General features: G+C 37.4%; 1 protein-coding gene across 1 annotated transcript; it reads left to right on the forward strand.

Moving 5' to 3' along the window:
- The first annotated feature begins 14,708 nt into the window (after positions 1-14,708).
- On the forward strand, positions 14,709-17,353 carry LOC110936487 (alcohol dehydrogenase class-3). Its single transcript, XM_022178882.2, has 9 exons — positions 14,709-14,868; positions 14,953-15,089; positions 15,691-15,737; positions 15,835-16,160; positions 16,253-16,335; positions 16,430-16,505; positions 16,605-16,762; positions 16,838-16,999; positions 17,077-17,353. Exons 1-9 carry the CDS (start codon positions 14,835-14,837, stop codon positions 17,185-17,187), a joined length of 1,134 nt encoding a protein of 377 aa, XP_022034574.1. The 5' UTR covers positions 14,709-14,834; the 3' UTR covers positions 17,188-17,353.
- The last annotated feature ends 141 nt before the right edge of the window (positions 17,354-17,494 follow it).

The raw sequence follows: 17,494 nt of genomic DNA on the forward strand, positions 1-17,494 counted from the left end.
ACAGATAGACAAGATGAATCACTTGGATCCGACTCGTGTATTAGTATAACCTTTGATTATTTTCGCACTTTTGCACTTGTTTAAAAGATTATCTTAGTTATTGTAGTAGGCCCCTCTTTTGAAGGCGACGTTACCCTCAACCCAGTAGTTTGAGTCAGCAAGGATACAATCCTAAAGGGTCGGATTATTGAAAGATAATGAATTAAGTTATTAATGCAAATTATGGTAGGCCCCTCTTTTGGAGGTGACGTTACCCTCGACTAAGTAGTCTGAGTCAGCAGGGATACAGTCCTAAATAGCCGGGTTATAGTATTAATAGTAGTTAACTTATGAGGGGGTCAAAGAGTTTGGATCCCCGCCATCCAATACCTATGGGCATTGAAGGAGATCCTGCTAAATTTGACCCAGGTCCCTTGCAGGACCTCTAAACGCTGAACAAGGGCAAGACCCTTACCTAACCGTTCCCTTAACCCCCGACCAGGTAGCCAACATACCTCCATATAGACCGTGGAGATATGAATGGTGAAAATCTTTTATTTTATATAGACAGTAAAATAATGTCAAGACACCACGGACAAACGATAAGGAAGAATCACCTTCAACATAAGCAACTAGTTATTAAAGTCATTAATACAAAACCAAATAAAAAGTGCAAAAGATTAAAAATAAAAAGTATTATACTAAACACTTGTCTTCACCAAGTGATGTAAGAGACTTAGGGAAACATGGCCTTGATTGTCAAGAACTCTTACGATCAATCTTGGATCCCGAGACAACTCACACACTCTATGATGGATAATGGATGATGGTGGTGGATGATGGTGTTATGGTGGTGGTGGGTGGTGGATGAAGTGTGAGAGAGGTGGTGTGCCAACGGATGAGTTGAAATGGCTCCAAGCACTCCTATTTATAGGCTGAACAGAAGCCTGGGCACGGTCCCGTGCCCGCTGGGCACGGCCTCGTGTCTGTCTGACACTCTCTCTCTTCATTAATTGTAATTCGCAATTACAATAAATGCGCCTGCAGTACTCTGACCACGCCCCCGTGTCCGCTGGGCACGGCCCCGTGGTGGTCAACAGAAGCTTCTATCACTTTTGTCTTTTCTGCCAGGGCTGACCATCCTGGACACGGCCCCGTGCTCGCTGAGCACGGCCCCGTGTTGAGCTGGACACGCCCCGTGTTGAGCTGGGCACAGCCCCATGCTCAGCTGGGCACAGCCCCATGCTCAGCTGGGCACAGCCCCATGCTCAGCTTTCTTCTTGTTTTTGCTTTGGGAGATGCTGTCGAGGAGTCGGGCAAGCCACGTTTCTTCCTTTTCTTTGTATTTATGTTGGATTTGGTTGCATTTTTGCTTCTTTTGTTCATTTAAGCTCTTTTAACCCTGAAAATACAAAAAGAAGACAAAAGCACACTTTTTCCAACATTAGTACTTAAAAAGGGTTAGTTTTATGCCTTATTTGATGTAATTTATATGTTGCATTTTACACACATCAAATACCCCCACACTTGAATCTTTGCTTGTCCTCAAGCAAAACTCTTTAATATGTGGCTTACACTCCCAAATGGAATGGGTAGAAGAGAAGGTTTTGGGCTTGTCTTGAGTGTCGGGAATCCAAGATCTTTATTGGGTTTTATTTTTATATTATTTACAATCCTATTCGTTATGATTTATTTAGAACGTTTCATAGGATAAATTACTTATTAGGGCATAACATGCCTTTTTAAAATTCCATTTATATACAAGTTCACATACCTCACGGGGGATCACTCAACACTCGGCCGAATGTGTATTTTTTTAGTGAATCACTCGAGAGCGGAATGGAACTTATTCCTACCATAAGCTTGCCAAGCAATCAATCCTCCTCCTTTTTAACTTTATACCTTTGTAAATATCAAGAGGACTTTTTGGGTGAAGGGTTAGGCTTGGGCTAAAGGTGGGTGGTTGGGTTAGTGGTTAGTAAAATGGCGAAAAGCGTAAAAAGCGTCGGTTTTCGTAAGACTTTCTTTTTTTTTTTTTGACTTTTTATTTTAATGAAGCAATTTTTCAAACAAAGTTCTTTTTGATAACCTTGTTTGTTTATTTCTATTGGCTTCATTATTATCATCATTTTTCTCTCCTTTTTTTTTGATAAGGAAGTCATAAGAAAAACCGCGCTTTGTTACTAAAATAAAGGGTTTAAAATGAAAAAGGGGTTTTGGTAGAAAAAAAGGGTGTTTGTTTTGGGTTAAGAAATGAAAAGGTTTAGGCTCAAAAGGGTTAACTAGGGGGATTTTGGGTAGGTGGTAAAAAAAAAGAAAAATAATGGTGTAGAAATAAAAAGGGGTTAGTCCTAATGCCTCTATCATTTACTTTCTCGGGTTTAAGTTGGTAAGGACCGAGAATGTATCGTCATGGCAAGTTCTAGAGTCGTAAGAAACCAAGCGGTTATTCACACAAGAAACAAAAAATGAGCATTTAATCTAAAGATGTGTATTTGTATGCTCAATAAAGGCTCAAAACTCACTTATTGTGGGAATGGGTTTATAATGTGATCAAGTATATATAATTAAATTTTAACTAGATTTGTCATGCCTTTTCATAATTTTCTTATGTTGGTTCTTTTTATCACGACGCTATCGGTTGTAAATTTGTGAAAATATAACCTTTTTAGAACTTGTTATTCCCAAATTAAACCAAGACAAGTAAAAAAAAATGAAAAGTTTTTGAAAAAATTTAGGGTGATTAGCGGTTCCAATAGAGTTTTGTGTAATGCTTGTTATTAGGACTTGCAAAATTCAAGGTTTTAGCATCCCCCCCCCCCACTTAAATTACACATTGTCCTCAATGTGTCCCAAAAATAAGTTTTTCGGTTGATTAAAATGTGTAAAAGTGGGTTAAAAACAAGATTTTATGTTACTGGGTAGCTGAACACGGGGTGGTGTTGGCTGAGCACGGCCCTGTGTCCAGACTGTCAGTACCAAAAGTAAAAAGAAGGCTGGGCACGGGGGCGTGTTCAATGAGCACGGCCCCGTGTCCAGGTACCTGAATTGGGCATTTCTGCAGATTTTTGGGCACGGGGGCGTGTTGGGTTGAGCACGACCCCGTGCTGAACTTGCTGTAATGAAGAAAAATTGTCGAGAGGCTCTGTTTTTGTGCATGGGGTGTTGGTTCAAGCTTCCCTTAGTATCCTTCACCATCCCGAGTGTGTTTTATTCCTGCAAATTAAAACTAAACTAGAAAGCATAAAAGTTAAACTAATCTAAAACTAAGGATAGTTCCGTGGAATGCCTCCGTGGTGCGCCACGTTTATAAGGGTCCTTGACTAGACCCTCCTTATCGGGTGGTTCTGGCTCATCTTCAATTAGGGGGTCATTATTGCCAAAAGGATATTTCATTGAGCGCTCAAGATCTATGCTCCTTTTGAATGCCCCTAATTGAAGAGGTAGATTATTAAACTTCCGGTTTTTCAAAGCTTCATGAGTTTTTACAAAAGGTCGTCCCAACACTAGAGTAGCGTCATCAAGGATGACAAAGTCTGTTGGGATTACCGTTTGATTTGTTTGGACCAAGACATCCTCAACTATACCGATTGATTTTATTACTTTCCGATCGGATAGAAAAATGGGTATTTGAAGTGAAGCAAAATCACTAATACTTAATTTTTCGAAAATGTAGTTAGGCATTATGTTAACACAAAGATCCTTATCAATGGTGATGTTACTAATAAAGGAATTTTGAAAAAAAACATGGAACCGGTGTGATGTTAATTTCAAAAGGGTCTTCTTTTATTAGCAAAGTTTGATCATGAGTTAACTTAACACTTACCATTTCTTCAATTTTAGTGTTAGTGTTTAACTCTTTTAAAAACTTAGCATGAGTTGGTACTAAACAGTGATTTTCGAAAGAAGGTGACAAGAGATTAATTTCTTCAAAATTAGACTCTTCTTGGATTTTAACGTTATCGGCCTCACCTTTATCGTTGTTTAGCTCATGTGTCGGTTTTTCACTTATTTGTTCTTCCATTTTTACATTTTCAACTATCTCTATGTTATTATTACAATTTAATTCTTCTCTTGCGCGGGACTCCTCTTCCCTTGCGCGAGATTCTTTTATGCAACGTTCGATAGTTTTAATGTGTTCTAATATCCTATCAGTCACTTCGGTGATAGAGAAAGGATCGGGATCCTCAAAGCTTGAATCCGGTTGTTCGATCCTTGGTTCCTCATAGTACCCATATGAAGTAGATGGTTCACACCATTGTCCTTCATTGTAAGTATATGATGGATAAGGGTCGAAATTTTGTTCTTCATAGTACTCATATGAGGTGGGTTGTTCACGCCATGGTTCCTCATAATAAGTGTTTGAAGGTGGTGGCTCATATCTTGAGTACTCAAAGTATGAGTATGAAGGCTCATACCTTGGTTCATCAAAATACGAGTATGAGGGAGGAGGTTCATACCTTTGGTCTTCATAGGATGTGTATGAAGTTGATGGCTCGTACCTGGGCTCCTCATAATGGTTGTATGAAGTGGATGGTTGAAACAAGTTACAATATTGTACCGAGTGCGGGTTACCACAATTAGTGCAATAGTTTCTCATATAATCATCCTCCTCATAGGTGTAGTTGTAACCTCCTGAGTATTGATCCATAAGGATCACTCAACAGACCACAACTGAGTCTCGGGACCAGAAAACAAAAATAAAGGTGGAAACAGAAGGCTGGACACGGCCCCATGTTGGGTGAACACGGCCCCCTGTTCAGGATCTGTATCTGGGCGTTTTAATTAAAGTTACTGGTCTCGTTGGACACGGGGGCGTGTTCAGTGAACACGGCCCCGTTTTCAGACTCTGTATCTGGGTATCTAACTAAAAATATGCAGCACGGGGGCGTGTTCAGTGAGCACGGCCCCGTGTTCAGGCTACTGTAAATGCAAACTAAACTAAAATGCAGAAAAATGTGCGCGCGTTTTGAAAAGGTTTTGGAAAACTGATTAGGCCGTCGATTTTAAGCTTTCTTAAAATCCTTGTGTCCCCGGCAGCGGCGCCAAAAACTTGATGTGCGTTCGGTGTAATATAATTTAGATGTATATTTTAAGCCCTTTTTACACTTTTAGCCAAGTTTTAAATTTATAAAACACGATATTTACTAACACTAAACACACATATGGGCAAGTGCACCCATCGTGGATGTAGTATAGTGTTGGTAAGATACCGAGGTCGTCCAAGGACACAAGAGCTTTTAGTACCGGTTTATCCTCAACGTCTAACCAAATCAAAATGTTAGAAAAGATTTTTAAACTAAGAAAATAAAAACTAACTAAATGCTGAAAATAAAATAAAAATAAAAAAACAGATAGACAAGATGAATCACTTAGATCCGACTCGTGTATTAGTATAACCTTTGATTATTTTCGCACTTTTGCACTTGTTTAAGAGATTATCTTAGTTATTGTAGTAGGCCCCTCTTTTGAAGGCGACGTTACCCTCAACCCACTAGTTTGAGTCAGCAAGGATACAATCCTAAAGGGTCGGATTATTGAAAGATAATGAATTAAGTTATTAATGCAAATTATGGTAGGCCCCTCTTTTAGAGGTGACATTACCCTCGACTAAGTAGTCTGAGTCAGCAGGGATACAGTCCTAAATAGCCGGGTTATAGTATTAATAGTAGTTAACTTATGAGGGGGTCAAAGAGTTTGGATCCCCGCCATCCAATACCTATGGGCATTGAAGGAGATCCTACTAAATTTGACCCAGATCCCTTGCAGGACCTCTAAACGCTGAACAAGGGCAAGACCCTTACCAAACCGTTCCCTTAACCCCCGACCAGGTAGCCAACATACCTCCATATAGACCGTGGAGATATGAATGGTGAAAATCTTTTATTTTATATAGACAGTAAAATAATGCCAAGACACCACGGACAAACGATAAGGAAGAATCACCTTCAACATAAGCAACTAGTTATTAAAGTCATTAATACAAAACCAAATAAAAAGTGCAAAAGATTAAAAATAAAAAGTATTATACTAAACACTTGTCTTCACCAAGTGATGTAAGAGACTTGGGCAAACATGGCCTTGATTGTCAAGAACTCTTACGATCAATCTTGGATCCCGAGACGACTCACACACTCTATGATGGACAATGGATGATGGTGGTGGATGATGGTGTTATGGTGGTGGTGGGTGGTGGATGAAGTGTGAGAGAGGTGGTGTGCCAACGGATGAGTTGAAATGGCTCCAAGCACTCCTATTTATAGGCTGAACAGAAGCCTGGGCACGGCCCCGTGCCCGCTGGGCACAGCCCCGTGTCCGTCTGACACTCTCTCTCTTCATTAATTGTAATTCGCAATTACAATAAATGCGCCTGCAGTACTCTGACCACGCCCCCGTGTCCGCTGGGCACGGCCCCGTGGTGGGCAACAGAAGCTTCTATCACTTTTGTCTTTTCTGCCAGGGCTGACCATCCTGGACACGGCCCCGTGCTCGCTGAGCACGGCCCCGTGTTGAGCTGGACACGCCCCGTGTTGAGCTGGGCACAGCCCCGTGTTCAGCTGGGCACAGCCCCATGCTCAGCTGGGCACAGCCCCATGCTCAGCTTTCTTCTTGTTTTTGCTTTGGGAGATGCTGTCGAGGAGTCGGGCAAGCCACGTTTCTTCCTTTTCTTTGTATTTATGTTGGATTTGGTTGCATTTTTGCTTCTTTTGTTCATTTAAGCTCTTTTAACCCTGAAAATACAAAAGGAAGACAAAAGCACACTTTTTCCAACATTAGTACTTAAAAAGGGTTAGTTTTATGCCTTATTTGATGTAATTTATATGTTGCATTTTACACACATCATAGATACGAGGAAAATGGAGACCCTAATTTTTATCTCGGGTAAATTACACTTTTCGTCCTTTATGTTTGTATAGAATTGCAATGGATAGCCTTTAACTTCAATAATTAAAGTCATAATCTTTTATAAAACCCACTACAACATACACCCTTTAGCATTAATCTGGTTAAAATTTTCAGTTAACTTTAGTCACATGAGGGTAATTTAGTCTTTTTACCAATTGCCAAATGTTTTAAATTTTTTTTTAATAAACAACACAAAATTAATACATAAAATCCAGTCTCTCTCTAAACAACCAGATCTGGCAATCACCACCAAACCCGACCACCACCATTTAAGAAACCTGGAACAACCCTCTTATAACAATCCCAAAATTCGATTTCTTTAATAATATTTAGTCATTAAGATGTTGGGGCTTTTGATTAGAAGATGAAGACGAGTATGTTGGTGCAAGAATTACGTTGAATATGTGCGATCTGAGGCTTTGGCCAGAGCTCACACCAGCGCCGGCGGCGATCTCTTTTATTGTTTTTTATTTTTTTAAATAAATGAGTAAAATTACTGATCTACCCTCATGTGCAAGTCACATGATCAGACAAAACCTAAATTTTTAACCTAGTCAGTGTAAAGGACGAAAGGTCTAATTAGTTTTCCAAATAAAGGACTGTGACTGTAATTATTGAAGTTAAAGGCTATCCATTACAATTCGAAACAAACATAAATGAGGAAAAGTGTAATTTACCCTTTTATCTCTATAAATAGTCCATGGTAAATGTAAACACATTCTCATACACAACACTAAACTTATACACTCATTCTTTTACACGTTACCCTCTTCCTATAACGAGGCTGACAACATCCATTATGCAGAGATCAATGATCACAAGTAATCAAGAGGGGACCATTAAAACTAAGTATCCGTCTATGACCCATTTAGGTATTCGTTGTTTCACCATCATAAAATTAAGAGTAAATTACAAGTTTTGTCCTTTATCTATACATTATTTTTGTGTCCTTTAGCGCAAAAATTGACGAGTTATGTACTTAATGTGTCAAAATCTTGCATGGTATGTCCTTTGTGCCTAACCCAGTTAATATTTTTTGGTTAAATCGGTTCATGTGGCTTGCACATGAGGGTATTCTTGTCATTTCACTTCCCCAAGGACTAGTGTGTAAAACAAATTATATCAAGGGCCTATTATGTAAAAAATTAAAAAGACTTTATATAAAAAAATTCTGTACATTTTCTCTCTTGTCTAAACTAGGGATGTGCAATAACCGAACCATTAACCGAAACCGAACCGAAAACCGATAAAACCAAATCGAAATTAACCGAAAGTCGGTTAACGGATATTTTTTTTACCACCGGTTAACCGAAATTAACCAAACCGAACCAAACCATTTATTTTTTTATATATTTCTAGCTTTTATACCTCTATTTCATGTATTTAATGTTTTATACTTTCATTTCGTGTAATAATACCTCTATTTCATTTATTTATGCCTTCATTTCATTTATTTATACCTTCATTTCATTTATTTAAACATCTATTCATCATTTATACCTCCATTTCATTTATTTATACATCCATTTCATGTATTTATACCTCCATTACATATATTTTTTAAGCAAAAAAGTTCGCCCTTGTTTGAATTGGTTATTAACCGAAAATTAACCGAACCGAACCGAAAACTGACAAATTAACCGAATTAACCGAACCGATTAACAGATGACTTCGGTTACGGTTACGGATAATGCTAATAACCGAACCGAACCGTGCACACCCCTAGTCTAAACTCCCTCCCTCTTTTCTCTCTCTCTCTCTCTCTCTCAATCACACACTCAAATGGTGAACCTGTAGATAACTTAGACATCAATCGAGAAAAGATAATTTTGAATTAGGTTTTCTTCTTTTGTTATGTATTCTTTTTCTTTTTTTTAAAAGCACTTTCAGATCTTGCTTTGTTCTTACGGTTGTTAGGGGCGGCAGAGGTATTGAGGTGGGTGGGTGGCTGTGGAGGTGCGGCGGTAGAGATGGTGTTAGGGGTGGTTGCAGGTGGTGGTGGTCGGAGACTCATTGATTGACGGATTCGCATTTGGTAGTTTGCGGTGAAGGTATTGAGGTGGGTGGTAGGTGTCTGGCGATGGAGGTGCGGCGGCGGAGATGGTGTTAGGGGTGGTTGCAGGTGTTGGTGGCCGGAGACTCATTGATGGCTGGATTCGCATTTGGTAGTTTAGTTGTTTTTTGGGGTTTTAGAGATTTTTTTAGGGGAAGGTCTTAGGTTATTGAGTTGATTTGGATATGGTGGTGGAGAGTGATGGTGATAGTGGTTGTAGATGATGAAGGGTGGTGGTGGTTATATACTTATATATATATATATATATATATATATATATATATATATATATATATATATATATATATATATATATATATATATATATACTAGTATTAAGCCCCTGCGTTGCAGTGGCTAGCGGTTGTTGTAAAACTGTGTCAAGTAGTACCAATGCTATACCACTGTCAGCGACCACCAACCTTGGAAAAACTCGTAAAATCTTTGAATCACGAACGCTTGTTGTAGAGAAATTAAACCGAAACGTAAAACATAGAAAAAAATAACTAAGTCAATCCAAGACCCGCGTGTTGGTCAAACTTGTTAAACGGAGAAAAATAGATGTGCTGCGACGGCCCAGTCAAACGGGAAAAATATACGAAAAAATTGTTGAACCCCACACGCACGTTGCGGTGCATTAACTCACAAAATTTATAACGAAACGAAAAACTTGGTAAAGATGATAAGTATGGTGGACCAAAATTGAAAATAAAATAGAGTTGGGATTAAATTATAAAAAATGAAAAACTTTGGGTTAAAAGTAAAAAAACTAAGGGTCTAAATTGCAAAATTGAAGTTATTTATTAATCTTAGATAAAGATAAGGATAAAAATAAATGATATCTATGTATTAGTTATTAATTAATATTAATATTAAAAGAAATTTATTAAATAATTATAAATAAAATTTATGAGGTTGAAGAAGAGAATGCCATGTGGCATTATTTGGAGTCTTTTATTATAAGTTAGATAGTTATAAGGATAATAATAATAATTTTATTATTTAAATTCTTTTGTTTTATTTTGTTAAATTATATATTAAATAAATGGGGTAAAAAGACTAAACTAGCCATGGGTGACCAGATTTAACCAAAAATATTAACTGGGTTAGGCACAAAGGACATATAGTGAAGATTTTGATACATTAAGTATATAGTGGAGGGTTTAAGTAAGAAGAAAATTTTGTAAGAATAAAAAAAATAAGTTTTAAACCAATAGAAATGCTTCATTTTACTTCATTTAATATGTGTATTTAATGTTATTAATAAGGGCATATAGGTAAATTTATAATTGTAATTAATTAGCTAACTAACTAAACGTGTAACGCACTTTTAAATATACTCTTTCAAAATAAAATAATTTGTAGTGGAGGACAATTTTCGACATGTGTAGAAAAAATTTTAGTATGTGTAGGATACATTCTTAAATGTATATGATAAATTTAGATATGCGTAAGGTAAATTACGATAAGTGTAAGATATATGTAGGATAAATTTTGAAATGTGTCATGTGCTCATATTCTACATTTAACAACACCAAATATTACACAAGCTTACATCAACACCAAAAACAAATAAAAAATTGAATAAAAGAAAAGAACCCTAGACAACAAGAAGATGGTCGAAACTCAACCATACCTTAACCAGGTTGCTTATATGGTGAAACAAAATTAGATAAACTTTATTTCTCAAAATCAAAGATTATGTATGAACTCCTTTGGACGTATACATTTAAATTAAGGTTAATTAATTTGTGTTTAGGTAAAGGTTTTTTGCTCATCTAATGAATACTAATTTTATAAACTGAACATAGTTTTTACAAAAGTTGAATGTAATTTTAGTCTCTATGGTTTGGGTTATTTTGTCAATTTAGTCCAAAAGTTTTATTTTTCGCATTATTTCTTTTAACGAGAAAGACAACTCGGTCATTTTATATATATAAAATGACCGAATTGCCCTTCTCATTAACAGAAAAAATAGATAAAGTTAACCCAGTGGACTAAAATGACAATAGTGAAACCTTTTTAGACACGCAGACGAAAAATAAAATCTTTGGACTAAACTGGCAAAATGGCTTAAATCCCAGTGACTAAAATAACCTTTTAACTCTTTATAAACTAATACTTTAAATTATAAAGGAGTTCTTAACATGATCTCATTCAAGTGGTTAAAATTTTGTGTATTAGATCATGCGTAGTGTTAAGGGTGAATAATACTCCCATTCTTGGACGTTTTCCGTCATGTGGCAGTACAGTCAGCAAGAGGCATCATTGAGCGTTTTTCTAAAATGGGTGTAGCGGGGATGTGAGCATTATGTTAAAAGGGTGTAGATAATTAAATAAAAATAAAAAAAAAACTAACAAAAAAAGCTATTGCCCAAAAAAGGAAGATTAAGGGCATGTTTGGCTAAGCTTATTATAGTTAAAAAAGACTTTTGAGAAAAAGACTTTTTGAAAAGGACTTTTTGAAAAGGAGTTTTTAAAAAAGTGTTTGGATTAGTTTATTGATGTAAAATAACTAAAATGGACATTCTTTTAGATATAAGGGGGTAAAGAAGGGGTATATTGGTAATTTGTAGTTTGAAAAGTTAAAAGCTGGCCAAAAAGTCACAATATTGTGACTTCTTGAAACATTTTTTTTCTTCTTTGCAAAAAGCCATTTCTAAAAGGACTTTTGGCTTAGCCAAACACAAAAACAACTTATTGGCTTTTTGATAAGTCAATAAGCCAATAAGTTGTTTTGAAAAGCTTAGCCAAACATGCCCTAAATGTGATTGACCATTCAAAATTGCTACAAGCGTGATTTGAAAAACGCCGAGGGGGGGGGGGGTGAAAGAAAACGCCCAAACACGCCGGCGGGGGTGGGGGCGGTGGTGTTTTAGGCGTGTTTGAGGGGAGAAGACGCCCACTACGAGTGGTCTTAGATGAAATCATCTACATTGTTTTCAGTAGCCTTCTTACTTAGGTTCGGTCTACATTTTTTTATGGTCAAAACCCACCTTTTCTACGTGCTAGTTAATAAAAATTCTTGGCCATTCAAAAGAAAACCTATAAATCGGTATTTCATAGTGACAAAGATGTTCGAGAGTGAGTTGGGGAAATGCCAACAAAAATTCTGTGGAGGGAGCGTTTTGGTTTGTTTGTTTTTTTTTTTTTTTTAACAAATCAAATAAATTAAAAAAAGACATATACAGTAATTAAACCAATAAAGACATTAACAATTCTACTAAAAATATACATAAAAAATAAAAGAATTACATATTTTAATTATCCTCGTCGTTGTATCGTGGAAGATTCGAAATGCGTTCAACCAAATTCGCTCGAGGGTTGTGATGCGTCTGTTTGTTAAAAAATTCACGTTTGTTAAATTGTCTTGCTTCATCACCGACGTTTTCATTATTTGGTTGCATATCCTCCTCATACTATTTGCAAATTGCGTGTTCTTCATCCTCCAAAATCATGTCGTGTGAAATAATCCACGTGTACATCACATGTCTAACTTTATATTTCTCATAATCCTACACGACATGCTAAAAACACGCCATCTTTTCCACAAAACACCAAAAGCTTGTTCGACGTCTTTTCATGCCGCCATTTGAGCTACATTAAACTTTATTCTCTTTTCATCTAACATTATAGCTCGTGTAAATGATTTTACAAACACAACATATTCAAGGTGAATTCTATCGCTAAAAATATATGTATTTGTACTTCACCCCATTGACAAAAAAAAGAGGCATTCGGTCCAACATCGTTTATATAGTCGTTGAAAATGGGTGATTGATTAATAATAGAGTAAATTGCCAAAATCGTCATAGAGGTTTGGGCATTTTTGTCAGTTTCATCAAAAACAATTTTTTCGTACCATATTACCCTTCACTTTTAGGACTTTTGCCATTTTCATCCAAACGTCTAATTTGCTTTATTTTTTCTATCAAACATTTGGATGAAAATGGCAAAAAATCCCAAATCTCACGGACGATTTTGCCACAAAAAAAGTTAGACATTTGGATGAAAATGACAAAAAAAAATCGTAAAAGTGAAGGGCAGTATGATACAAAAAGTTGTTTTGGATGAAACTGGCAAACATGCCCAAACGTCGGGGACGATTTTGGAAATTTACTTTTAAAAATATTTTATATCGTTATCCGAAGCGACCACACCAAAGAATGCATGTCAAAACCAAAGATCTTGTGATGCAACCGCTTCAAGCATCATAACCGGTTTATTTATTATGCATAGTTTGACAAAGTTCCCACTCCTATTTCATTAAATCTATACTACCGATCATCCCGAGGAAACCATGTCTATCTTCATGAAACTCTAAAATTTGTTGCATGCCACTAAACATAGGTTTTCTCAAATATTTTTTTATGTATAGTTCAATGACATACCACAAAAATACTGAAGACTTTCCCTCGTTATTCATTCTGACATTTTTAAATAGTCATCAATTATGTCGGAACTAGTTTCATAAGCCAATTGTCTAATTGCGGTCGTGACTTTTCAACTTGCTAAATCCCATGATACCAAGTGCATCAGGTTTTTATTGGAAAAATTCATATTTACTTTCTAAATCATTTGCTATTCTTATAAATAAACATCGGCTCATACTAAAACGTCCCCTAAAACTCCTGTCATATGTTGGGTTGGGTGAAAAATAATCACTTACCAATAATTCATGTGTGGCAAGCCGATCGCGTAGTATATATTTCCTCCTTTTGGGTTTTGAACTCCCCTCGTCTTCAATGATGTCTTCAATGATACACTGAACGATTTTTTAAACCAATGATTTTGTTAGGTCTACTCCCTCGTCAGATGAAGATGACAAAACAATTTTTTCAAGCGACGACGATGATGATAATGATGAAGATGGTGAACTTGATGATTGCATTTTTAGTAATAAGAAATTTGAAAGTGAAAGAAGGTGTTTGTGTGGAAACATATATTAAATAGGTTGTGGTTTAAATGGGTTTATATATTAGATTTTTTAGAAATTTATATTTTAAAATAAACTAGCCGTTCAACGGCTAATTTCCATGTCTAACCACAACCAACCATGTCACCATCACCTTTGCTCCCACACGGGTCTTCTTCTCCAAGCCCCTTCCCCCACACCTAAGCCACACCACTCCACGGGGTTTATAAGCAAGTCACAATTTTTTTTAAATGTTGGCTTTTGTGAGAGGCAAATCAAGTGAAAATCAATCGTATCCATCAATTGTGGCCTAGTGGTAGGAGGTTTGGATTCTCCAGTAGAGACCCAAGTTTGATCCCCACTTGTGTCATTTTTGGTGGATTAAGGCAACGAAAGATTTGAGCTACACCTTGTGCGAGGTTGTTAGTTCGAATCCCTAGCCCACTCGGGTTTTCGTCCCATCGTGTGTTACACCAGAGAGTTCTACTCTTGTGGTGGTACAACGGCTGTCAAGTGGCAGCCAGCGGTATGGTTTCCCGGGGAACCCCCAAGCCAAACTCTGAAGCCAGCGTACGTCCGGTTAAGACAACATAGTCTTGTCGGAGTGGGACAACGGGGCTCTCCAACTTAAAAAGTATAATGGCTTAACACAAGAATTCGTCGTTCAAAAAATAGCGAAAATCAATCGTATATTGAGTGTCAACGAAAATGAAAATTAGAAATTACGTAAATGAAGCACCACCATGGTGGGTCTAAAGCCCACACATTTTGTTACCTTTGGGCTTTGGGCACATCACTGGAGTTATTCGGATTCTGAATCGGATCCAGATTGGGGCCTCTGGGCAGATTTTTGGAGTTATTCGTAACAGATAATCGAAGGTTAATAAACGTGGGCTTTGGTATCAGCCTCACATTCCATACCCTTTTCTCTCTCTCTCTCTCTCTCTCTGTAACACCGCCAACTGTGTTGATCGGTCGGCCATGGCTACTCAAGGAAAGGTCATCACCTGTAAAGGTATTACTCAAATCAGTTTCATTTGAATCTGCATCTCTAATCTCTATGTATTTAAGTTTAATCCGATTGTAATTTCCGATGCAGCTGCGGTGGCGTATGAGCCTAACAAGCCGCTAGTCATTGAAGATGTGGAGGTTGCGCCGCCTCAAGCCGGTGAAGTTCGAGTTCAGATTCTCTTCACTGCACTTTGCCATACTGATGCTTACACTTGGAGTGGCAAGGTATAGATGATATGACTCATAATTCTCATCATTTTTCATTTACTTTACGGATTCTTCTCCTTAAAACCCTAGTAGCATCGATGAGCCCTAGGTTATGGTCATTATACCAGTTTTTTTTGGAAATGAAATGTTTGAACTGCTATTGCTATTTCAACATCCATTGATTGGATAGATCTTTGGTAATTCTGTTCAGATCTGTGATAAAATACCTGTCATGTGTAGCTCTTGGGGATTTATTATTTTTTTTTTGGGGATTTGGATTATTGTCAAGAGTTAAATGGAGATGAGATTTTTTGGCTGAATACAGGTACCTTATCGATGTTGTACCGCTACTTTATTATACTAGTACCGACGGAACGGTCCCGGTATTTGTGTTCGACTATTTTGGTACCGGTATTTTTTTAACTGTTTTCAACGATACCGGTACCTACTGGCAATCACAATGATACGGTATCCGGTTTCGGTAATTTGCGTTATGGTACTGGTTCGGTCCGGTACAAGTACCGATCTCATTTCTAAGTTGGAACATCATAATCAATTATCATCGTGTGGCTATGTATCTTATGCTTTGACCTATTGGCTTAAAATTTCTACCCTGCAGGATCCTGAGGGTCTGTTTCCATGTATTCTTGGTCATGAGGCTGCTGGGTATGTATCTGCTTTCATCCAACTATAACTTTGTTTTCCTTTTTGTTACTGTTTCAAGGGCGTAAGCTGAAATTACTGTATGATGTAATAATGTCAGGATTGTTGAGAGCGTTGGTGAAGGGGTGACTGAAGTTAAACCCGGGGATCATGTCATACCCTGTTATCAAGCCGAATGCAAGGAATGCAAGTTTTGTAAGTCAGGGAAGACCAACCTGTGTGGCAAAATTAGGGGAGCCACGGGAGTTGGTGTCATGATGAATGATAAAAAGAGTCGTTTTTCAGTCAGGGGAACTCCGATTTATCATTTCATGGGAACCTCTACTTTTAGTCAATACACTGTTGTGCATGATGTAAGTGTCGCCAAGATTGATCCCAAAGCTCCTTTGGAGAAAGTTTGCCTTCTTGGCTGTGGTGTCCCTACTGGTATATTTTTCTTCACTTCAGCATAGCATATTGTTGTTATATTCGTTAGCTAGTTGTGTGGTTCTAATTTTATTAAAGTATGATGTCTTCAGGTCTTGGTGCGGTTTGGAACACAGCAAAAGTTGAAGCAGGATCAAATGTTGCTATTTTCGGTCTTGGGACTGTTGGTCTTGCAGTAAGTTTATATATAAAGATGATTTATCTTTTACTTATCATAAATGCGGATGTTTTTCTTTTAAAACTGTATAAACTCGAATACCATTTGATAGGTAGCAGAGGGTGCGAAAGCAGCAGGTGCTACACGTATAATTGGGATAGATATTGACAACAGAAAGTTTGATCGAGGCATGCATTAGTTACATTTTTTCTCTTTTTTTTTTATGGCACATGATAAAACAAATGGTAGGCTTAATAACATTTTCTTTTATCAATTATGAATTGCAGCAAAAGACTTTGGTGTGAATGAGTTTGTGAATCCAAAAGACCACGACAAACCGATCCAACAGGTTCTTGTTGATATGACAGATGGAGGTGTCGATTATAGTTTTGAGTGTATTGGTAATGTTTCCATTATGAGGGCTGCTTTGGAGTGCTGTCACAAGGTAACATGCTCATTTTTAATTATATGTCATACATTAAGATTTCTATGAATATAAAACTAAGTTGAATAAAAACAGGGGTGGGGAACATCGGTTATAGTGGGTGTTGCAGCATCAGGTCAAGAGATAGCAACCCGCCCATTTCAACTGGTTACTGGTCGTGTTTGGAAAGGGACCGCTTTTGGTGGTTTTAAGAGCCGTTCGCAAGTGCCTCAGCTTGTTGATAAGTATATGAATAAGGTAAATTATAGCCCACTTTAACTGATAGGTGGTGATAAATTATGGATTGAAAATGCGACATGGTGATTTGTTTGCAGGAAATCAAGATTGATGAGTACATAACTCACAATTTGACACTGGAGGAGATCAACAAGGCTTTTGATTTGTTGCATGGAGGGGATTGTCTGCGTTGCGTGCTTAAGGTTTGAAACAAAGAAGCCCGATCGGTGTTAAGTGGTTTTGCAGGAAAAAATAAAGTGAATGTCTCTCTTATCTATTCCACCTTTGGTTTTCTTTCCGCTTGTGGTGGCTGTGTGAAGGATGATGGTTTTAAGTAATGAACTATGATCGAGCCACTTGTTTATTTGCTTTTAACTAAGCCTCGTAAGTCGTAACAGCAGGTCGGTAACTGGTCTAAACATGTTAAGGGCAAAATTGATTTCGAGCCTACTTGAGTTTGGGTCAAAATGGGCCGTATTAAAATAAGAGAAAAATGCCCGGATAGTCCCTGTGGTT

The sequence above is a fragment of the Helianthus annuus genome, chromosome 4 (assembly GCF_002127325.2).
Source record: "Helianthus annuus cultivar XRQ/B chromosome 4, HanXRQr2.0-SUNRISE, whole genome shotgun sequence".
Taxonomy (NCBI): Eukaryota; Viridiplantae; Streptophyta; class Magnoliopsida; order Asterales; family Asteraceae; genus Helianthus; species Helianthus annuus.